The sequence below is a fragment of the Rousettus aegyptiacus genome, unplaced genomic scaffold (genome assembly GCF_014176215.1).
Source record: "Rousettus aegyptiacus isolate mRouAeg1 unplaced genomic scaffold, mRouAeg1.p scaffold_m13_p_8, whole genome shotgun sequence".
NCBI classification, from domain to species: domain Eukaryota; kingdom Metazoa; phylum Chordata; class Mammalia; order Chiroptera; family Pteropodidae; genus Rousettus; species Rousettus aegyptiacus.
In genome coordinates this window covers 66,246,196-66,270,167 of record NW_023416311.1, presented here as the reverse complement: position 1 = coordinate 66,270,167, position 23,972 = coordinate 66,246,196, and the positions used below count along the sequence as shown (strand labels likewise).

At 38.6% G+C, this 23,972-nt stretch overlaps 1 protein-coding gene across 3 annotated transcripts in view; it reads left to right on the top strand.

The window, feature by feature from the left end:
• The first annotated feature begins 22 nt into the window (after positions 1 to 22).
• CMYA5 (cardiomyopathy associated 5) overlaps positions 23 to 23,972 on the top strand; it is an 89,236-nt gene continuing 65,286 nt past the window's right edge. For all 3 annotated transcript variants that reach the window (XR_004952687.1, XM_036226306.1, XM_036226305.1), the window contains exon 1: positions 23 to 2,735. Coding sequence is in view for 2 of the 3 variants with exons in the window: in XM_036226306.1 (XP_036082199.1) it covers positions 2,350 to 2,735 (386 nt within the window). In the remaining variant the exon portion in view is untranslated. The remainder of the gene's footprint in view (positions 2,736 to 23,972) is intronic.

Here is a 23,972-nt window from a genome sequence, read left to right as displayed (position 1 = left end):
GGTTATATAGAGAATCTTAGAATCAAGTTTATTTCATTGTTAAGCCAAATAATGACAGTAACGCCCTATTTCTCTGGCAAGATTCGGAATGAAGCTTTCCACGGAGGTGAAGTTTTTAGATTACTGACGTTTTAACACTTATGAAGCAATTAAGCTTTATATATTCTTTTCCTTGGAAATTTTTCTAAAATGCATTAGATAATGTACAACTCTTCTTTATCAGAATGTATTGAGTGTAATTAATATTCTAGTGATGACTCCAAGTAATCATTATGAGCAATAAACAGTAGTCATAATACTGTATATACTGTGCAGCTCTTAGGTTTGGGAAAGTGTGTGGGGCGTTCTGCCTCTATAAGTATTTTGACATTTTTATGATATTTCCTAATAAAGCCCGACAATTTACCATGGTGTAGACTTCTTTTCTTCCAGTTTTCTCAGCTTTCAGTGACTCTCCCCTACCATCTTAGTTCTGCTGCTTTTCAGCTGTTTTACTGTAACAGATTAAGAAGTTAATAAACATATACCCAATACAATATGAATAGACTGAAGCCTAAGATTTATATTTTGTGACAGCCAAATATGTTAAATAAGTGGGCTATTAATAAGAGTTCTTTAGAACTTTGAAATTATTTTTGATATAAATCAATCATGTGAATAATACATTCTTTCTTCTATATCTATCTGACCATTTCTATATATTTGCCTGTATTAAGAGCAGTGTCAAAGTTAAAATTGTGCAATCTGTATTGTAATTCTAAAATTTGGGTTGGTTCGAACTAGGATCTTTGCAAATCAATCTCGGTTACTTTTAATGTTCCCAAGAAATTTTGAGTTAAATAGCAGGAATATACATACAATGGCTACCTCAAGTTTTGATTACTGTTTAACAGATTTTCATAGCTGCTGTTGAATTCTTGTTCTAGGTAAGCAGTCATTTGGGGTTACTAATGAAAAAGCCTCATTTGTGTTAAGAGAATGAATATTGCTGATGTTAAACCTGGTTTAGTGAACGCTGCAAGGCTGGACTCTGCTGCCTTCCCTTCTCAGGCACACTACTTGATGATGCTGTATGGTATCTGCACTATGTGTAGTTCTTTGCCCACAGACCTGCATGCATACAAGCTAGTGTAACCGGTGAATACTACCTATCTTACATTCATATATAACAGCTCTATGTAAATAGTTTGTTGTAATTAAAAATAAATGTTAGCTGTTCTAGCCATAAAATCCTCATGAAAAGAATATCTTTATGCATTGTAAACATAGCTCTACCTGTTGTGTATATTCTATAGATCTGGTCCTGTTGAACATTCATTAAGCACTTACTGTGTGCTAAGTACTTTGCTAGCTTCTGGACTTGTAAGATAGGGATGGTGGGACAGAGATGAGTAAAAACTTATGAAGTCTAGTGAGGGAAAGAGACAATTTAAATATAGGATAATGTAGGAACCCAGAATTGGTGTTGAGCTTAAGCTGGGGATTTCAGAGAGAGGTGTGATGATCTTGAATGATGAATAACTGGTAAATAAAGGTGGAAGGGACTTAAGTAAAGGCACAGTGGTGTGATGATAAATGTTGGGAACCATGACTTCTAGAGAACAGACCAGACAAGATGCGGGCTGTTACGCAAGTGTTTGTCTTTCTGAAGAGGTTAGGTTTTAGTCCTTGAGCAGGCAGAGCCATTGGGTTTTAAGCATGGACATGACATGATCCAACCAAAGGTCTGAGGATCTTTGGGTTGAGTTTAGACAAAACTTAGCCTTTGGCCAGTGTAGAGAAAATTATTTATCTTCAAGGTTTAAGATTAACGGAGATGAAAATTTCGTAATTGAACAATCCAGGGGCTTCTGATGAAGAGAATACACAACTTAATTGCTTTGCAAACGTGAAGGGACCCAATGCTCAACAGTGGTTTAAAACGACTTTAGAAATGAGCAGGCCTAGCTTTGTTTCCCATTGGGTCACTTTACTAGCCACCAGACCTTGAGCAACATAGAGCTATCCAAGCTCTTTTGAGCCTCACTGTTCTCATCTGTAAAACCAGCATTGCAGTTAAACCTACCACAGCGGGGTTGTGAGGAGTTAATGAAGGTGAGACCCTTAGCCAAGTGCCTGAACTAGTAAGGGCTGTGCTCAGTAAGGAGTAATTATTTGTTTGGCATAAAGGGTCCATAAAGTAGCTTGGCTGGAAACAAAGCCTACCAAGCCCACTCTAGAGGAAAGAGGCGGGGCTGAGTGCCTTTCCTCCTTTCAACTGCCTGGTGCAGCCGGATGGAGCCATCGGCCCTTGGAGTGGTGGGTGATCTCCAGCTGCTCTAGGGGCCTGCCAAACATCTGCCTTAACTGATGCGTGGACGGCTCGGGGAAAGTTGGCAGACACGCGGGCAAGAGGAGAAGCTGATCCCGGGCCCCAGAAGCTCGGTGGCGAAACTTTTTGACGCCTTCTATTTAAAGTCGCGGGGCTCGCCCGCCCCCCGGGCCGGGAACCCGAGCCGCTCCGCCGGGCCAGAAGCGCAGTCAGAGGGAGAACACCAGGCGCGGCGCAGGCGGCTCCGGCTCCAGCTCCGGCCCCGGAAAGACGCGATGGCGAGCAGCGACAGCAACCATGCTACTGAGAGCTTTCTCGGCTCCGACGAGGACGAGGAGGCGACCAGAGGGTTCGAGACGGAAGAGGAGTCAGAGACCGAGGAAGATGAGACGGCCACGGAGTCGGAGGAGGAGCCGGACGCCAGGTAGCGCGTGCCCCTCTCCTCGGGCCCGCAGCCCGAGCGCGCGGCCCGGGGCCTGGAAATGCGGCCGTGGAGGGCAGGTGCTTCGCAGGGCAGCCTTTCTTTTTAAGCACTAGAGTTCATTCCAACTTTCTTTCTGGGGTCTGTCTTGGTAAGAACTTGAAGGTGAAGGTGTCTCCTGTCAGCTGGAGTGACAGGCCCGCCTGCAGCCGCTAAGTTCACTCCCCTCCCCCTTCCTCCACTAAGCTCTCCCCTCCCAGCCCAGCTCCTTGTGACTTGCTGCTCTTGTTTATTCCTGGGAGTTTACTTTAGGGTCCTGCCTAACTGCAAAAATGTGCTGAGATGCTGACTTTTGGCCCAAAGCATAGGAACAGTCTTGAAAGCCTGAGCTATAGGAGAAAGGGGTATAGGGTGGGAGTGGGGGTGGAGGTGGTGGAACCTTCCTGGAACCTTCGGATGACTGGGAAGTGTCTCTTGGATGGCTAGTACTGGGCTAAGTTGCTATAAAGGGACTTTATTTTGGGGCAAAGGCCCACAAAGTCTTTGGAGAAAAGAAGCATGAGTTTCAGTAACCCCTTTTCTAAAAATCTTGCTCTTTTTCCCCATGGCCTCAAATATCAGCTTTTTAATTAATGTGAATGCAGTTAAGTAATACTGTGTAAAAGTAAGACTCTTTCTACATTTTGATCTCCCTTCCTTCCTTCCTCCCTTCATGGAGGCTCTGAAATGAGAATAGTAGAAATCATCTTTCTATTTGGATTTGTTTCCACTTTCTGTTCTCTGAGTATGGGTTTTGTTTTGTTGTTGTTTGTTTTTAGTTTTTTAGTATAGGTTTTTTGTTTTTTTCTGTTTCGTCAGTCACTGATATCTCTCCCTAAATATTAATATCAGCAGAAAGGTTTCATATGTGACATATGGAAGTGCAGCCTTTCAGAATGCCCATCTTACCCTATTAAAAGTGCTGCCCAAGCAAAGTCTGCAGAGCTGAAGTTGAAATACCCTATAGAGTGGCAGTGATTAGAGTGAATAGTCAGTCAGATAGTAAGTCTGGATATTGGTCACATATTTACCAAGGAACTACCAAATGGGAAGCAGGCACTTTATGGAAAAAGTTAGCAATATGGGGATTATGAGACTATGTACTAAATAAGCGAGAGGGTAGGGAGGATAGTACCCAATGGTACTGTGGAAGGTTAGAAGAGAGTGTATAGATTTGTGACTGCCTTGAGAAGAAGTGGGCATGACCTGGGCCTTAGAGAATGGGCAGGGGATGCAGAAGGGAAAAGCAGTTGAGAAAGCACCTGTAGGAACTGAAACAAGGAGTAGGGAACTGTGAGAAAGGGAAATCTGTCACTCCAAGACTTCATAACCTTTTCCCCCTAATGTGTCTGGGATCCTATCTTTGCCCAACCAAAATTTATGCCCCAGAGAATCTGAAAATTTATTTACTCTAAAATGTGAATAGCTCGTCTACAGCCGTGCTACCCTGAATAAACCTGATCCCGTCTGATCTTGGAAGCTAAGCAGGGTGGAGCCTGGTTAGTACTTGGATGGGAGACCAGATGCTGTAGATGTAAAAAATAAAATAAAATAATAAAGGATTATAAGATGACAAGGTCCTTGCAATCTATGAGGTCAATCTAGGGTTGCTTCACCTAAAAAATTAAAATATGAACACCTCACAATGATTCAAAGAACCATTTGGGTTTGTATTGACCTTTGACAAAGGTCAAGATCTTCAGGTAAAGGTATGATTTATCTGCAGCAACTTTAGCTTGCTCTGACTAGAGATGGTAAGGTGAATACCGGAGCAAGGACCAGATGATTACAGTGGAGGGAAACATTTGGGAATAGGTAGGTGGTGGTGGAGATCATGAAAATCATCACACTTTTAAAAAGTTTGGATTTGATAGCATCAGTAACAAGAAATCAGTAAACTGAACAGGATTTAGAAGAACAGAGTGGTGTCATTGGAAAATTAGGTTGACAGGCAGATTGGAAAGTTGGGTTTGGGGAGGTCTCAGATCAGAGAGGCAGTACAGAGAGAAAGATGTCTAGGGATTGATCCACAGCTGGGGCAGGGGGAACAGGGATGGTAGCTTTAGCTAGAGGTAGGGAGATAGTGGGGAGGAACTTCTAGGGGAACTGGGAGTTCCTGAATTTCTCTTACTTCAGAGTGTCAGAAATCAAATGATTTTGTTGTGCGTGAGTTTGTAAATATAGCCTGAAGTTCTTTTTCTTCTGAGACTAGAGATGAACACTTGCAATATTCTCTAATGAATGGAAAGTAAGAATGATGTCCTCTCGACTCTTCTATTAAAGTTTTACAATTAAAAAAGGAGTCACTCTGTGTAAGTCTTGGTGCTAAATGTTTACAAATGTTTTCTTATTTTATATCCTCCCAGTAACACTGTGATGTGCCTGTCCAGTTACAGATGAGGAAACTGAGGCTTTATATAATTTACTGAAGGTATTAGAACCAAGATGCGAGGCTGGGGCTGTTTACTTCCAGCCACTGCTAGAATTTTGCTGCCTCCCCTCCTTTCTGTAGGTGAAACTTGAATGACTCCAACTAGTTTCTACCTTGAAAGGTTATTAAAAGAAAAGGAAAGACTCCATCTCTTTAAATACTACTAGGAGTTTTTCCCCTACTTGAATGGGAAGATTGTCTCTGTGTTTTCTTAGAGATCAGAACCATTCTCAGAAGTTGAATTACAAACTAATTTTTTTTTTTTTAAATTGAGAGACACACACATAAAAGTAAGTGAATGGAAATAGCCTAAGTAGTAATAAGAGGAGGATTAATTCTTGCATCTATTTGATGTGATATTAAACCATTACTAAAATGCTATTTATAAAGATTTCTAACAATATAGAAAATGCATATATTACATTTGAAAAAATATTAATTGTATAAATTAGAATGATCTCACTATAAAATAAAATATGAATTGGAAAAAGCCTTCAAATATTGATAAAGGTTAATATAATAAATAACATAATAAAGGTTATCGTAACCTTTATTAACCTTAAGGTTAAAGAGGTTAATAGGACTTGTCTCTGAATGATGGGATAAAAGGTGACTAAAATTTTTTCTCAATATCTATTTGTATTTTTCAGGTTTTTTTTTCTGTAATGAATGAGTAGTACATTTTATGATCAGACATATAAAGTTTATGTTAAAAAATTCAAAAGTCACATAGTCTAATCTGCTCGTAAATCTTTTTTTTACTCCTTCAGGAATAATATATACTAGAATTATCTATAGCCACTTTTCCAAATCAAGGGGAAAAAAACTCTTTCATTGTAAAAATGTTTTTCTAGCGCAGGAAAGCTTACCATCACTCGTACCAACTCACACAGGATAGGAAGACCACCCTTCTGACATATCATTGTGTGATATGAACATGATACATGGCATGAAGAGCCCTGAGTGAATTCTTTTAGCCCTTCATTCTGTCATGGGCCAAATCCCTTATCGTCTCTGAGCCACTATTTTCTCATCTGTAAAATGGTAGTAATAATTCCTAATTTGTTAAGTTGTTTTAGGATTAAATAAACTCTGTGAATGTGTATAGTAAGCATACTTGGTTTTAGTAAAAAAAAAAAAAAAAAAATCCCAATAAGATTTAGTTTCTTTCATCCCTTCAGAGGAATCATTAACAGCAAAGCTTTGCTATCTGCCCACCATTCTTCAGTGAAGGGAAAGGGATGGTCTCAGTTCTCCATATGAGTGATGATCCTGTTCCACTTTGACTTTCCTCATATACATTCATTCACTAAACATTCAAGGATTGCCTACTAATAGTCATGGACAATGCAACTCGCTCGGGATGCAAAAATTACTCAGAATCCATACTGTCCTCAAGGTGTTCACATTCTCAGTACAGAGACAGAAAAACATAATTAGGTCATTAACTGTTAAGAAATTTGAGGAAGAAAAGGTCTGTATGAAGAACCTAAAAATGGGAAAAAGTCCTGGGATCCACCCAACCTTCAAAGATTGGGAAAAGCTTCATCAGGGGTCTTTGGAACAGGGACATAAGAAAAAGATTTTTGAGTTTTTAAAACTTCATACAAAAGTTGTACGTAAAAAGCAGCTCTGTAAAACTCAATGATTTTAGAGGCAGATGAGGCTTTAGAAATCTTTTTCTCAACCAAGTCTTTCATAGATTCAGAAACTGAGTGTCAGGGGACATTTGTTTAAAGTCACACAACTTTTTAGTGGTAGAATTAGGACTAATACAGGTGTCAGGACTCCAGTCTAATGTTTGTTAGTAGGTGTTCAATAAATATTTGTTGAATGAATAAACTATGTGCCAGGCACTTTCTAGGCACAACGGATACAGCAGTGAACAAAATGGACAAAGTCCCTGCCCTCCTGAGAGTGACTTTCCAGTTTAGGGAGACAAACAATTATGTAACGTGCCAAGTGATAATAAGTGAGGACAGATATGAGGATGAATACAGCAAGATAAGGGATATTCTATTTTGGATAAGGTGGTGAAGAAAGCCTCTCTGAGAGGTGAGAGGACATTGAGCAGAGTCTGAAGGAATGAGTGTTCTAGGCAAAGAGCTGGCACAGGGCACCAACGCAGGAATGTGTGTGGCTTGTTTTAGGAACACGGAGATCAGGTTGCAGGAGTATGGTAAATAAGGGGAGAGTGGTGGGAGATGAGTTTAAGAGGTGGTTGAGTTGTAGATGAGGTAGGGCTTTGCAGGCCCTGAAGCTTCAGATTTTATTCTGAGTAAAATAGTAAGCTGTGTTCTGTCCACAATACCACTCAGGCAGGATTTAAAACACAAAACAAAACAAAACAAAACAAAACGTGGTAATTGTAGTATTTCCTTAAATAGTAATCACTAATTCATATATTCATTCAGCTAATATTTATTGAACACCCATGTGCCAAACACTGTGCTAAATGTTTCAAACTCATGGTCTCCTGTATGGAAGGAGATATATAAATAGACGCTGCTTTTGCTTTTTTCTGACTGTAGATCAGTAAAGCCTGACTCTTTTAGTCTTTCCCATAGATAAGTTAGAAATTTTCAGTAGTTTTGTTTTGGATCATTTTCTGTTGGTCAATTTTAATTTTCCTGGTTAAGCACAGAGGATTTTTGCCACAGCAGTACCCAAAACTTAAAAATCACTTTGAGTTGCAGCTTTGTCAGTGCTTGTACAAAATAAGTCTATCTAAGCTGATAGAACTAAAATTATTTGTAGCATTTACATTTAACTAAACATCGTGGGAAACTTTTTGGAAAGTGAAGGGAATTGTAAGTGGTTTTTGCTATCAGTATGGAGCACTCTGTTTCCATATATCTATTTATGTCTTCCACTGCTGCGCTTACCTAGGTGTTTTGACAAGTGTGTTATTTGAGCCAGCCCTCTTCTAAGGTCAGTAGAAAGCATTGAGATGGGAGGGGTGACTGCACAGGATGCCAGGGACCGAGGCTGGGGAGAGGAGAAAACAGAGACACTTGTAGCCAGAAATTGAAGAGCTATTTAAGTGTTGACTGCATGGCTATTACATGCTCTTGGTAAGACTTTGAGTCAATATAGAGGAATACAGCAAGAGTCGGAATTATTTTTTCCTCTAAAACAGCAAACCTACTAAAAGTATAGGACATATTGACTGATGAAATTTTGCAAAAAAAAAAAAAAAAAAGTCTCGTATTCCTCGGATATTCTGAATCTGTGCTTAATGAGTGCCTTGACTTAATTCAGACAATATAACCAAATTCCTCTTCCTACCAAGAGAACTTAGAGAATCAGGTACAAGAGACTTGTGTCATTGGTACCTTAAATGGTAATCTTTGGTTTAGTCCAGCATTATCCAAAAGAAATAAGATGTGAGCCACATATGCAATTAAAAAATTTTAATGGCCACATTATAAAAGGTAAAAAGAAAGAGATGGAGTTAATTTTAATAATATATGTATTTGACCCAATATCCAAAATATCATTTCAACATGTAATCAATTTCAAAATTATTAATAGGTTATTTTATATATTTTTGGTGCTAAGTCTTTGAAATTTGATGTATGTTTTATATTTGCAGTACATTTCAATTCCTGACCTAGCTTAATTTCGAATGCTCAATGGCCACATGTGGCTGATGGATGCCATGTTGGACAGTGCAGGCCTGATAATACCTAGAAATCCACTAGCTTCATTTGAATACACAGAACTGCTCCATTGATGATGAGTTCTATGGGCTAGACCCTGTGCTAGGCACCAGGGACATAAAGGTGATTAGATGTCACAATTGCTTTTCTCAAGCTCACAGTTTATTGAGGGGAAGCAGTTAACTCCAACATGTCATAGCACTACACTAAGGAGATTAACAAAGGAATAGAGAAAAGACATATAGTCTTCTTAAAATTAGATTTAGGTTTGGCAGAGGTAGTACTACAGCTGGGCAGAAAGATATTCCAGGCATAGTATGTGGTTAGATATTTCATTAGTTCTTGGTTCCAGGTTTTGTGCTGCCAATTGCTGCTCTCCGAGTTTTCTTTTTCTCATCTAGAATTATTGAGGATTTCCAGGACTGAGAATATTTATAGAATAAACAAGTGGATGAATAAATTAATAAATGAATGAGTAAGTGAATATCAATTCATCCATAGTCTTGCAAGAAGGATATTTAGTTGGGATGTCGAACCTGTTAGATTATGTAGAATTTTGTTGGTGGTTGACCGTTTACCAGGGATCGACAATGTTCAATGACTCTGGAAACATAGTAGCTTAGAGGGAACAGTGGTAAGTACTGAGGGGTTGTTCACTTAGGATGTCTTTGGTCATCATTCCCACCTTCTGTGACTTGTTGGAAAGTCTCCCCTAGACTGACCCTTTAGCCAGATCATGGATGGAAGGATAAGCTTTGCTTTTTGCCCAGAGAAAAGTCCTTTGTTAGGCAGTTGGAGCACATTCAGTTCCAAAATCTTAATCTGATAAAGTCCAAGATATGTGGGAAGATTAATTAATGGTACTGTTCATTCTACCAAACTCTGAGTGCCCAAAGCCATCTCATGGAGACATTACTATGTTTTCCTAGTTCGGGTATGCTTTTCTTCAAAAAAAAAAAAAAAAAAAAAAAAAAAATCATCCATGAGCTAACCAGAAATGTACATTCACCACAAATTTCCTCTTAATGGCTGATTTTATTAGGGCACCTGAAATCATTGATTTGTAAATAAAATTAGTTTCCTCCTATTGTGACTTTGTTAACATTTGTTAAGTGGAGCATAGAGTGCTGGATGGTGAGCCCCAGTCCAACAAAGGACCACAAGAGAAATGGAAATAGAGACATTTGTTACTCACAGGCCCTGGAGGAAGTACAGGGCATACCTCGAGGAGCCACATGAGGAGACCAAGGCAAAGAGAGTGCTGACAGAGAGGGCGGCAGGACCTGGGGCACATGCCTTTATTAGGGTCCATGGATGGAGTGCTTTGGGGTTCCCAGGCTAAGGCTGGTTGGTCAATTCAAACCAAAATGAGCAGTCTCTTGGTAAGCTCCATAGGGATCTTACCTCAGGGGCACACAAGTGGAAGGTGCTGGAAGGTAGGGTGGAGGAGATTGTTGATCACAGGGATGGATAGAGAAGTCGTATCAGGAACTTACGTTTGCTTGTGACTCTGCTGATTATCTAGGGCATGCACTTGCATGAGGGGGCTAGTTTCAGTTTAAGGCCCCCACAGGCCACTTGCCAGACAAAATGAATGTGGAGACAGCAATACATGGAGTAGCTTAGCCAAACTCGTGGTACCTAAAATTTCAGAAATGCATCTACTATAAGAAAAGAGGTTTATTCATTCAATGAATATTTATTGAGGGCTTACTGTGTGCAAAGCAATGTAAATGTGGAGTAAGTGAATAAAACAAGTTCCTAATGTTTAGGGTTTTGTATCTGGAGAGGGGAGATATTAAACAAATAATCTCAAGTAATTAGTAGTTAAAGCACATGTGTTGGTGAAATGAATTGGGCCTGGGAAACTAGGGGTCTACTAGGACCCCAACCCTTCAAATCCCGGCTTCTGAAGCATCCTTACTCATTCCCCTGGGAGTTTTCTGTCAGTCTCCAGGTCCATCTCGCTAGCACTTCTCTGCTCGCCTATAGCAAAAGATTTCACTGTCCAAGTCTGGCAGGAAAGCCTGGCTGCTGATGATACTTATCCTAGAAGCGATCATAGCATCATCTCGCTGACCTGCTTATGTTTCAGAGAAGGGAAGAAAAACCACTTTCTTAAGTCATAGCTAGTCAGTTTCAAACACTATCACTTGTTATTTGAGTAATTTTCACAATAGCTATAAGATGTAGGCATTATTTTCATCTCTATTTTATGGAAAATAGAGGCTTAGCAATATTGAGTAATTTACTTAATATCAGACAGCTAGTAAGTATGCTAGTCTAATGGCAGAGCCAGCGCCGGAACATTGATGAATTCAATGCTTATCTCAAGATTAGATATGTATATGTGTGCGTGTGTATACTTATACACGCATGCACGCAGTATACACATATCTGGTCTTTATTAGCCAATTTGTTTTATGCGAGTATAAATTTACTTTAAAAAATATATTTTTAAATTTACTTCTAATTTTAAAAGCAAAGCATAAAGACCCAGAAAATCTACATAGTAGCTTACCCTGACCAGCACCTTAGCTATATTAAGTTTCCTAATGTGCGATAGGGAGAGTAGATCTTATGTTTAAAAATAGACATTAAGCAATCCAGTGTGATTAATTTTCATAAGGTCAAACATAGCAACACCAAAATAACTTCTCTACATACTACATGGGATCATATGATAAATGTTCAATGGGTATTTATCATAATATGTATAAAATTCAGATCCTGAATTTAAAAGACAGAATTTGTATTGGATTTAGCATGGCACACTTTAAAATTTTTATATCTAGTGTTTTCTTTTCAAGAGAGAATGAGAAACTAGTGAGATTTTGGTCTTTGTCTCTTCTTAGAGTTTTGGGATCTCCAAGAAGGGCTTCAATAAACCCCCTCTTCATCCAGCACCATTTTGGGCATAAACTAGGCTACAGTGCAAAAATACTTGATAGGATTGGAAAGACCTGGATTATCATTCTGGTTCTGCCACTTACCAGCTGTGTGACTTGGGGCAAGATACTTAACCTCTCTGTGTCTTTATTACAGCTTTCAAGGCCAGCTCGCCTCATACCATTTTGCTGCGCTCACTACATTCCAACCATGCTGACCTCTTTCTGAACCTCCAATATGCTAAGCCTGTTCCTTTGCACTTGCTGTTTTCTCTTCCCAGAGTACTTGTTCCCCAAATCCGCTCTTCAGGTTTCAGAGTAAATGTCGCTTTCTTAAAGAGGCTTTCCTCAATCACCCTGCCTCCTGGGCTCTCTTCATGTCTTTCACTATCACATTACTCCCTATTTCACATTGCTCTTCATAGCATCTATCACTATGTGAAATGGTATCCTTTTGTTTATTTATCATTTATTGCCACCACTATAGAGAAGGCTCCATGAGGGCAGGGGCCTTGCTGCTTTTCTCTGCTGCGTCTTCATAACTACCACATAGTTGGTGCTTAAGATGGTCGTCGAGTGAATAAGTGGTTGAATCTCACTCCCAAATTTTTCATCTCAGGCTCTCAGGTTTCCTTCTTTCAGATCTACACCACTCATATCATCATACTCTTAACAAATCCTCTTCTTCTTAGGTGCTAAAACATGGGCAGGGAGAATGAGAACTGAGAAGTGGTCTTCGAATTTGGCAAAATGCAAGTCAGTAGAGAGAGATTAATGACAAATGCAAACACCTTTGAGAGGGTTGATAATTTAAATCTATCAGCATCTGTTTTAGATGGGATTCCCTTTCAAAAAAAAAAATTCCTTTAAATACAGGATCTAAGATACTCTTCTGGGAGAAGAGGGCACCAGAAAGGGGAAAGTGGGTGCTTAGAAGAGGAGTGAGGGGACACCAAGGGCAGACTGGCATTCCTGTGTGCTTAGCCCATTCTGCTTGGAGGAGTGAGCTCAGGGTATTTATTACCCAGGAAGCTGCAGAAAACAAGGTCCTCGGCCTCAAATCACTAATAACTCTGTGAGGGAGTGATATTCTTTCCCTGACTCAAAGTTAGTAGTATCGATATAGGAACTAAAATCGTATAACCAAATGTGTAGTTAAATTGTCTGATAGAATTAGGGTTCTTACTTCATTTACATACTTGACCCTTTGGAAGAAAATTCTAGTGAAAGCCCAGGATAGCAGCCTGGATTGGCAGGGAGATGCAGGGCAGTGCAACCTCTATGGCTGCAGGACCAAGGCAGAGAGTTCCTAGCATCAGAAAATCAGGGCCTAAATGTCTATATAACTTACAAGAATTGATGGCCTACTTTATCTTAGAAGAAAACAATAAAATGGCAACCATTTCTTAGTTTTCTTTCTATTTCTCTCTGCTCCAGTTTCTACTGCTGCTCAGCCTGCCAACATTTCCACTTGTCAATCTCATAAATCCCATTGGACTGAATTTGCATAATTTAAGAGTTTAGAATCATGAATCCTGAAACCTAACGCGGGCACCCAACAGGTTTCCATTTGCCAGTAATGCCTTCTGTAAGTGATTTTCTTTAGGTAAGGGGTGCTGCCTTCAGTTCCAGAGACTGTCAGTCAGGTTTTTGAGTTGCAATAGCAGCGGTGACAGATTTAAGCAGAAAATGACTATTCAAAGGATATTGGTAGCTCATAGAATCATGAAAAGTAGGTGTAGGTAGCCAAGAACCCTTATTTTTCCCCAAAACTGGTCTGATGGACTATATAACTCAATTATAAAAAGACAAATAACAGTTTAAAAATGGGCAAAGGATCTGAATAGATGGTTCTTCAAAGAAGATATATACATATCCAATGAGCGCAAGAAAAAAGGCTTGATATTATTAGTCATCAGGAAAATGCAAATCAAAACCACCTCAGGATACCACTTTACACCTAGTAGAGTGGCTATAATCAAAAAGGCAATTAACAGTTAAACAGGGTTACCATGTGACCCAGTAATTCCATTTCTAAATATATACCCACAAAAATGAATACATATGTCCACATAAAAACTCATGCACAAGTGTTCATAGCAGCATTATTCATAATGGCCAAAAAGTGTAAACAACCAAAATGCCCACCAACTAATGAATGGCTAAAATAGTATAGTCATACACTGGAATATTATTCAGCCATAAACTGGAATGAAGTATGATTTGTGCTACAATATGGATGAACTTTGAAAACAGTGTGCTAAGTGAAGGAAGAGAGACACAAAGGATTACATATTGTATGTTTCCATTTATGAAATGTCCAGAACAGACAAATCTGTAGAGACAAAGTAGGTTAGTGGTTGCCTAGAGAGGAGCGGGAGGTGGGGAAAGGCTTGGAGGATGACGCTTATGAGTATGGGTTTATTTGGGGGATGATGAAAATGTTCTAAAATTCATTGTGGTGATGGTTGCACAACTCTGAATATACTAAAAGCCAATTGGATACTTTAAGCTGGTGAATTGTTTGGCATGTGAATTATATCACAATAAAGCTGTTTTTTAAAAAGTCCTGTGGTAATGAAATGATTGCCATCACTGTTGGGCACCACATGTTGCAATTTGTACTGTTGTCATTTCTATACCAGCAGCTCAATATTGCAACCTCTGCTACCTCCAGAGAGAATGAGGGCCTCCGTTGGCTATTTCTTTCATCAGTAGCTCTCAAGTCAGTGTGGAATGGATGTGAAGGCATCACTGGGAGAGTATCTGACATTGTCAGCTCTGCCTCCTCTAGGAGTTCACCATGTGGAGAATTCACCACATGGAGAATTCACCAAATGGGAAGAGCAGTCAGATGCTGGACTGTCAAAAAGGATGTCAGCTGTCCACTAGAGCAGCATGGGGCACTGAACTAGGCTTGCCTCAGGTTTTATTACCTGATCCTCAGAACATTTCACACATGATGTAGTAGATTTTGCTTTTTCTATGGATGTACAACACTTTCTTTAAATAATGGAACAAATCTACTAGTTAATATTTCCGTAAGGAATTTAATTGAAAATAAAACACAGAGCAATGATAAAATATAACCATACAAGGTTGAAGTACCTGTTCCCATTAAATAAATATCAGCTGAATCTGAATGCAGGATCACCCAAGTGAGTTCTAGATCTTTAAAATAGTCCACCCAAAATAGAGCACCTACAAGGAATGCCTCTGTCTCAGACTTCTGTGAGCATGTCTTATTGTCTACCCATGTGTAAAAGCCATATGAACCCATCCTGTCACCCAGGAAGGGCTCGTACCTTCCTCAAGGCAGGTCATACCAACAGCCAGAGGTGAGTTTGTACTGCTTTTCTACCCTTTGTTCTCTGATGGAAGAAGCAATGAAACACCTTTTCAGAAAGGTAGGAGCCTCTGCTTTTGGTTTTGGTTTATCTCTTAATCTTCTTGGGGAATAATTGCTTGTTATAAAGGAAAACCAAGAATCCCAAGACAATTCTGTAGACCCTGGGACCGAAGGTGCCATTTGGCCTTAGCCTTGTTGAGTCATGTGCAAAAGAAATAGGAAGTTGTGCAGAGAGAGAGAGAAGGAGGGAGGGAGAGCAGGAGAGGAAGGGAAGTGAATGAGTTAGGGAGAGAGTTAGGGAAAGGGAAGAGGGGAGAGGAAAAAGGAAGAGGAGAGAAGACTAGCTTTCTTGATTCCTAATGGTTTTCCTGTTTCCACTTACCCAAGAGTTCCTTCCGGATATACCTCTTACCCTTGGATTCCCTATTTCTTTAAGACAAATCCCCTCTATGTAAGGTAGCTTGAGGGTGTTTGCTGGAAAAGAATACTTACTAGCATGGGAAAATGTTCAGAATATATTTTTAAATTTAAAAAGCACGTTATAAAACATACCATTTGTGTTTTTAAAAAATCTCAGGATAGAACGAGAGTGAAGGAAATACATCAATATAATTTAAAATAGTCATTTGAATGTTGGTATTACTGATTAATTTTATTTTTTGTGCTTTTCTGTTTTCCTATATATTCTACAATGAAATTTATATTTGGCAATTAGAAAAACCTTTGCTTTTAAAGACAGAACCTAAAAATCTTGAATTTTCACCTGAATTCAACTAATGAATAGGGAGAAAAGTATTAGTCAGAGTTGTCTATATTATGCTTTTTAAAAACATTTTACTAGATTATATACCTATCTTTTTTTGCTATACTTTTTTCTCTTTTGTGAGTGCTGAATAAGAGAATATTATGAGTGATTCATCTTGATTTTTATAACTTCTAAAAGAGATATAAGTACTTTAAAACTTGTAAAAATGGTTTGGGGGATGCAGAGTTTTACATTAGTACTATTTATTCCAACATAGTCTTCATGAAAATGAATTAAACTATTGGATTTGTGTTGCTGACTTCCAGTTTTTCCAATTTTAAGATTTTACAATCGGAAACAAAAAGGCTAGAGCAAGCTACTGTCAAGTTATTTCCTAGTGTATCAACAGGAATTTTATTTAATCTCATTTCTTTTTCTCTCTGTAATTTGAGAGACTTCCTTTTAGGATGTTGATTTCACTGTCAGCATTATGTCGTAGGTAAAAGGTTTCTGTGTTTTTTTTTTTTTTTTTTTTTTCTAGCTGTGGTGTTTAATTCTAATAAGGGGTGCTCATCAGCTAGGTCTTCTGGATATTTCTCACCTGTTAACTCTGGTTCTAGCCAGGCTGCTGCTGGTATGCTTTCAAGTTTTTAGGACCCAGGCACTCTTGCCACCAACCTAACATGAGAGAGTTCGATTAAAGTGTAATAACTACTGCAGGTGGTGGAATGAGTATAAGAATGTAGAATACTTAGACTATTGATTACAAAGTTGAAGAGGAGAGATGTGAAGTTAAGCTGTCAATATCGATTTGATCACCCGACTTTGTAAAGTGTGTCCTTGAGAGATGAATGTTTCAGGTGGCAGTTCTCCAGTTTTAAGGTCACACCGGAGAGAGAGAAAAATAAACTCATTCAAAAAAAGATAAAGTTTCCCACCCAACCTTATAGATAATTGGTTTGAGAATTAAAATAAATAGAGATGGGGAAATTTTCTAAACATTTTATGTAGGCACAAAAACATACTTCTTATACTGCCCTTGCAGGAACCACAAAGTTAAGGTGTTAATGAGTTATCATCCAGAGCTGATCTAGCAGAAAACGTCTTAGGATTTGTTGGTAACTGTAACATTGTAGTTAATTTTTCTTAATGAATTATTGGCAGCATCAGTCAATGAAGGAGCTCTTGGAAACTAGGGAGATACGTAGTGGCTCAATCAGAATTTTCTGGGCTAACCCCTCTCCCCTTCTATCTTGCATTCCTTTTCTACATACAGAAGATTCTCAAGGACATGTCTCCATAGTACTTCATTGTACTTCCAGTCATCTCTCTGTGATATTGATCCAGACAGGCCAGGAGAGCCAACTGACCATCCCCCAAGGCCCCTGTGGGCACAGGAAGAAAGGTCCCCTCTCTGGAAGCTCTAGGGCTGGGAGGTTTTTCACTCACCCCTGCTCATCTCAGCAGCATCTGCTGGAGTGAGGTCTTGGCATGTTTTATTACTATTATTTCCTTTAAAAAAATAACAGAAAAAATGCTGCTGTGTACTCTGCTAGGCATATGGACAAACCCTCGTTCCGTCTAATAGTTGAGCTGGGTTTTATTTTTAAATGTATTACTGTTATTTTCCAGTCTATAAGCTAAGGACTCTTTCTTTATCTGTTGCAAAATTAAGAAAAATTGCTGGAGGGTCAATTGCTGGAGATGAGCAAACCTGATCAAATTTCTTCTACTTTTTTGGACCAATTAGTTTTCATGCTTTTATGGAGTTAGTATAATTGTAGTAAGAAAAAAGAAGTTGCATAGCAGGGGAGAAGTCTCTTCTGTCTCCCTGATATCTTTTTAAAAAATCCCAGCCTGACACATTCTATTCAGATGAAGTGCTCTGTCTCTTAGTAACCACCACTCAGCCCTCACAGGAATTTGACAGCAGTGTCTTGTGGGGCACAGTTTCTGTTCTGTGCTAATGCTCAGTAGCTGTTGAAGAATTCCAGTTCTAAAGAGCTAAGCCTATATTTAACTCCTTAGCTCGGAATCCTAGAAAAAAGTTCTTATTCTCCATGGTTTTTTATTTACATCCTCAGCCAAGCTTAATATTGCCCACGGTTGGTTGTTTTCTCCCTCACTTTTGAGTCTGTCCAAACCAGTGGTTCTCAACTAGTGTAATTCTGAAGACATTTTTGGTTATCACCACTGGGGCTGGTATCTTGTTGGTATCTAGTGAAGAGAAGCCAGGGATTCTACTAAACATCTTCCGTCCCACAGGACAGTCCCCACAACAAAGAATTAATGTAGCTCAAAATGTCAATAGCGCCCCCACTGAGGAGCTCCCGACACCACAAATAACCACCTTGCCCATGTTTTGGTCTGAAGTAGTCACTAAACTGTGAACCAGCCCTATCGCACTGTAGTTTATTTATTTTGGTTCTTTAGACTTGGCATCTTTTTGCCCTTAGTAATAGTGGAGAATTTAGTGGATGAGTTGTTATACAGATGCTCTTTGATTTATGATGGGGTTATGTCCTGACCCCATCATAGGTTGAAAGTATTGTAAGTCCAAAGTGCATTTAATATGCTTAACCTACCAAACATCATAGCTTAGCCTAGGATACCTTAAACATGCTCAGAACACAAGGTCCAAAAAAATGCTGGCGACAAAGTACACTGTGGAGTCATCGGTTATTTTTCCTCATGATCCCATGGCCAACTGGGAGCTGCAGCTGGCTTCCCCCACCCAGCATTGTGAGAGAGTAGTATACCGAATGTCATTGTCCCAAGACGGATCAAAATTCAAAATCTGAAGTATAGTTTCTACTGAATGTGTATTGCTTTCACACCAGCATGAAGTCAAAAAATCATACTGTACTTATCTGTGGTGGATTCAGATGCCTGCCTGCAGTTTATTTAATTGAGTCATAGCCCCCCGCTCATAGTCAGGCCCTGAATAGGTAGGCACTCTCTGAGTTTTAACTCTGGGCAAGATAAACAGCTCCTGTAATTCCAGAGGTCTGATGAGTCCTGTAACACCTTTACCCATGAAAGTATACATTTCCTACTTGAAGTAAATGGAGAAGTTTATGCATGTGGCCTACACATAATCTTTTGGTTGGGAGGGGTGAGGAAAGGAGAGAAGGAACATAGTCACTATTTAGAAACCTTGTACTTTCAAATGGATCAATTTTTTGTCTAATCCTGGTATTAATGTCAAGCACATGTCTTAGGCACTCAATGACTAAAGTTACCTCACCTGTTAATAATAAGTATGTGTATAGCCAACCACTAAGTCATTATCAGCACTGTCTAAAATTTTGGGAAAGACAGGGTGGTGGGTATTTTTCGATCTACTTGGACTTGGAGTGGAAGTATCTGCATAATACTAACATATATGCTACTGGGTCTTTTGATTTTAAAGATTACAGAGTTTTGTAAAGGTGCCCCAAATCATACCCAAATATACCATATGGTTTCATACCTCCTTCTTTTTGTGCATATTGTTCCTTTTACTTGAATTTCCATCCATACCCAACCTGGTTCTCCTGGAAAACTAACTTTAATCTTGCAAAATCTTACGTCAGCCTTTTCTATTCTGAGTATATTCCAGACCTCTCCTCTCACACGTATTCACACAGCCTGCCCCAATCCCCCCCACAGTTTAAAAAGACCTCCACATCTGATGCCTCTTGCACATTCTTCCTGCGGTTGCATGTGTCACACTGTATTTTAATGATCTTTTTGTGGATATACCTACCTGCTAGCCTCAGGGTTCTTGGAAAGTAGGTATAGTATCACTCCTCTCAGTATTCCCATTACCTTATGCATTATGAGTACTTGATCAAATTTAAAAACAATTTCTATTATTTATTTTGCTAGGCTTAGTTTTTTTTCTTTTTAATTTACAAAATATTACTGATTAACTGGTTTAGATTAATTTTTTTACAGGAATGTTTTTATTTACTTCTGTAATCAAAATTAAAATTATATATGCATATATATAAACAACAAAAAAAGTTGTTTTCTGTGCCAAGGAGTACTGATATTTAATGTTGGAGTGAGATAATGCTTAATTTCACTGAGAGGTATAGTTAGGGTTTTATTAGATAAAATAACACTAGCTGCTATAACAAACCAAATCTCAGTGACTTAGCATAATAAAAGTTTCTCTTGAGCTCACTTAAAAGTCAAATGTAGGTTTGTGGCTGGGCAGCTCTCCTCCATGTAGTGACTCAGATCAAAGCACCTTACCTGTGTGGCTCTGCCCTCTCTGGTTTATAGCATGTAAGTTGCCATGCTTTAAGCAGTGCCTAGGGAAAAGTACAGAGGATCACATGTGGGAGATTTTAATGACCCATTCCTAGAAATGGCATACGGTACTAGTGCTGACTTTCCACTGGCTAGAACTCCATCACTTGGTTGCCATCAGGCCATACCTAACTCAAGGGAGGCTGGGAAATGTAGACTATCTTTAAGTCCAGGAAGAAGAGAAATTAGCTCAGTGATAAGCTTGTCATCTCAAATAAAGAGCAAAGAAATACCTCTATATACCAAACAGAAAATAGAATCGATTAAGGGCTCACAGAATGAATGGCAGACTGGTGAACCATGTAGGAGCCAGTGGAATGATGGTGGGGTCAGTAAACAGGAAAGACGGGTTATCAGAACTGAGTGCCATGGATTTTCAGCCTTCTAGTCATTCTGTTTGAGATTCAAATTCCTGATTAGGTTAGGGCAAGGTGGGTAGATGGGCCCTTAGCCCAGCATAGCCTGAGTAACTGCCCATCTCTGAGCTACTAGAAGATGACAGTCCAACGGCTTTGTATCTCATTCAGAGTAAATCCAAACCCTTTTTATGGCCTTTAAGCTAAGGTGAACTGGCTCCTAGACACCCTTCGGACCTCATTTTCTAGCTCTTTCTCTCTTGTTCTGCTCCAGCACACTTCCATCTTTGCTGTTTGTATTTGCCAAACAGTCTCATCTCAGCCACTTGAATACTGTTGTTTGCTCTGCTCTTTCTCCTAATATTTGCAGGCTCACTCCCTCACTCCCTTCAAATCTCTGCTCACATATCTCTAATTGAGAGGTCTTCTGTGAATATTTTATATAACACCTCAACTCCTAATATTGCCTTCTCTCCCATATACCATGTTCGATTTTCTTCATAGCACTTATCACCATTTAACATGAGCTTGTTTGCTTTGTTTTTCCTCTATCTTCCCCTTTATTCTAATTTGAGGAACATGAGAGCAGACTGTTTTGTTTTCATGCTGAAAACCAGACATTGAGTGAGTGTCCGAGAAAGCACTAGAACCCAAAACTCCTTCTTCCTGTTAGCATATGGTAGTAGAAGCAGCTTTAGACCAAGCATGGCCCTAAGCTAAAGTAACCTGAGACATTTAAGAATACCAACTTTTATCTTTTTTGCATAATCTGATTCATATTGTCAACCCTTATTCTTTGTAGCTTATGGGCATTTTTGCCATGGATATAATGTTATTTATGACCCACTATGAGTAATATACTTTTAACATTGGTCTGTGTTACTTATAAAGCATCATGTCAACCACTGTAGTTCTGGAATTCTGAAAGCTTATGAAAATAAAGATATACACATGCCTATGTGCTTGCGAAGGAGACCCATATGTGCTCAGGGCGTTGCTGAGTTCTGACTGGTGAATTTCTCTTCATCTGATTGGTGCACGTATCAGTTTATGGTAGATACTCATATGCATGTAGATTAGCTATTATATCTGTTCTTACTGTCAAGAGATGTCTTTTAGGTTTTACCAACACTTGTACAAGTGGCCATTTATTTATGTTAGGCTTTGGCAAATAGACTTACTATACAACATCCTCTTTTCCCTGCCTAAGTTCTGAAACAATTGATAGATAAATCAAAGGAATGGCAGAGATCAAAATGTCAAATTTATTACTGATAAAGCTGATGCTATCAAAGAATGTGGCTTAGGCATAGGACAACAATGTGCATTCTCTTACTAACTCTCAGAAATATACAGATTTATATTCCTAGTCATGGACCATGAAGAACTACAGCCTCTCTACATAAGGACCTGCCTTATATACTTAACAGCACAAGGAACAGAGTAAAATGGGGAAGAGTGATAGAGGGAAGCCAAGTCAGAAAGGAGTGTTATACTAACAGGAAAGAAACACCTGGAATGAGAAATTAGCATTCCAACTAATAATTTTAAATAAATCATTATTATGAATTTTAAGAAATTTTACAAATAAAAATTTTCTTTAGAAAAGCTAAGAAAGAAGTGAATCTTTATATCCCATTGTTTATTCATACACCTATGTAGAAATGAAGCAGGAAAATGTTCATGCACAACTGAGTGTTCTCAAGCTCTAGGCTAGGGGAGAGTTGATTGTGTCTAGCGATGCTCTTGTGCAGGTGAGGGCTTAGGCAAGCACCTAATTTGCTTTACTGTGGAGCTGCCTCCTGTATCGATATGCAAATACACCCTAGATTTCCAAAGAATACAATAAGAAAAGATTACTTTATAGTTCTACCACAAATCTATGTGGCTCGGACCAAATCAGTTAATTTGAAGAGAATTGTAAAGATCTTTTAGAAAATTTGCAGCAAATAATTATCTCGCTATAAAAATTTCTACCTAACATAGCACCTAGTACATAATTAGAGTTCAATAAATACTTGTTGAATGAATGAATCTTGAATTTGGGCTTCAATTTGAGATCAGTGTAAAGGCAATGATGAAAGAAGTTTTGCAGTTTTGAAATTACGAAACAAAAATGCCATGGGTCTAAGTGCTAATAAATAGAAACTAGAAATATACAGAAAGAGTACCATAAGCTCTTTTAACTACTTTCCACTAAACGTAATTGACTGGAGTTGCCAAAGCCCCCCATTTTCTCTGTAAAATAGACTGATGAAGGCAAGCTAATTATGCCCCATAGGTGGCTGCTGTGCAATAATTCCCATAATTTTGCGCTATATTTTTACTAAGGGTTGTGATCATTCCCAAACATTTTTATACTAGTTGCACTTGTCATTACATGACTTAATTAAATATTACTGAAGTTGATGAAATGTGTGCAAAAGTAAAAGAGTCGTTTCTCTGAAAACGAAGGTGAATGTTTTGGAAAGATTTCAGAAGAGGAGACCCCTGAAAAGGACCACTAAAAGACAAGAACCCTGCTCACAGGTAGTTTACAGCCTGGTAAAGGAGCTATGATATATGCAAAAATAACTATAACGTAGGATGGTAGATGTCATAGGAGAAGATTATATTAAGATTCTAGAAGTTCAGAAGAAGGAAATTAGTTTTGTGTCACAAAATCAGTAATGGCTACATTAAGAAGTTGATATGAGCAGGTCTCTGAAGAGTATAAAGTTTGATATACAGAGATGATTCATTCCAAGAGAAGAGAAGGATGTAATCAAAGACATGTAGGGTAAGGCCAGTGTTTGCTGGAGCACAGGGTTTATGAAGGGAAATAATGGAAAGTAAAGCTAGAAATATAACCGAGTTTTAAATAGTGAATTTAAATTATGAAATGTCTGGTCATTGGGAAAATAAGATACTTACTCTTCTCATCCACAATGAACTTGTTTGTTTTTTAGTATATCCACAAAACAAGCACTTTACATTGGGGGAATATAATGCTGTATAATAAAGTTTTCATTCATAGTTTTGTGGATTTTTTCCTTAACTTTCTAATGGCTTATAAACTCCTTTTAATCTAAGCTACTTTATATTAATTTTGTTCAGCAATGCATATAATTAATTTTCTGCTAGGGACATGAAATATTCAATTACTTCTTGGTGAAATATTAATTGCAGAATTAGTGATTACAATTTTAAGAACTTTTTTTTTTTAAGGCCCACATAAAACACTAATAATTTGTATTATAAGATCACAAGCTTGCTTGGCATTTTATGCGTTAAAAACATTTTCAAAGTTTGCTAAATAACAGGTTCATATGTGATTTCATTTCTGTATTATAACAATTGCCATTTAACTCACTTTAACAGATTTAGTTGGGAAAAATCCTACTCATTGCCTTCTTTCGTTTGATATGTTTCCGGTAAGTTTACTGTGATTGCTTGATAACAGAACAAAGCATCATGCAAATCTAAGCTATT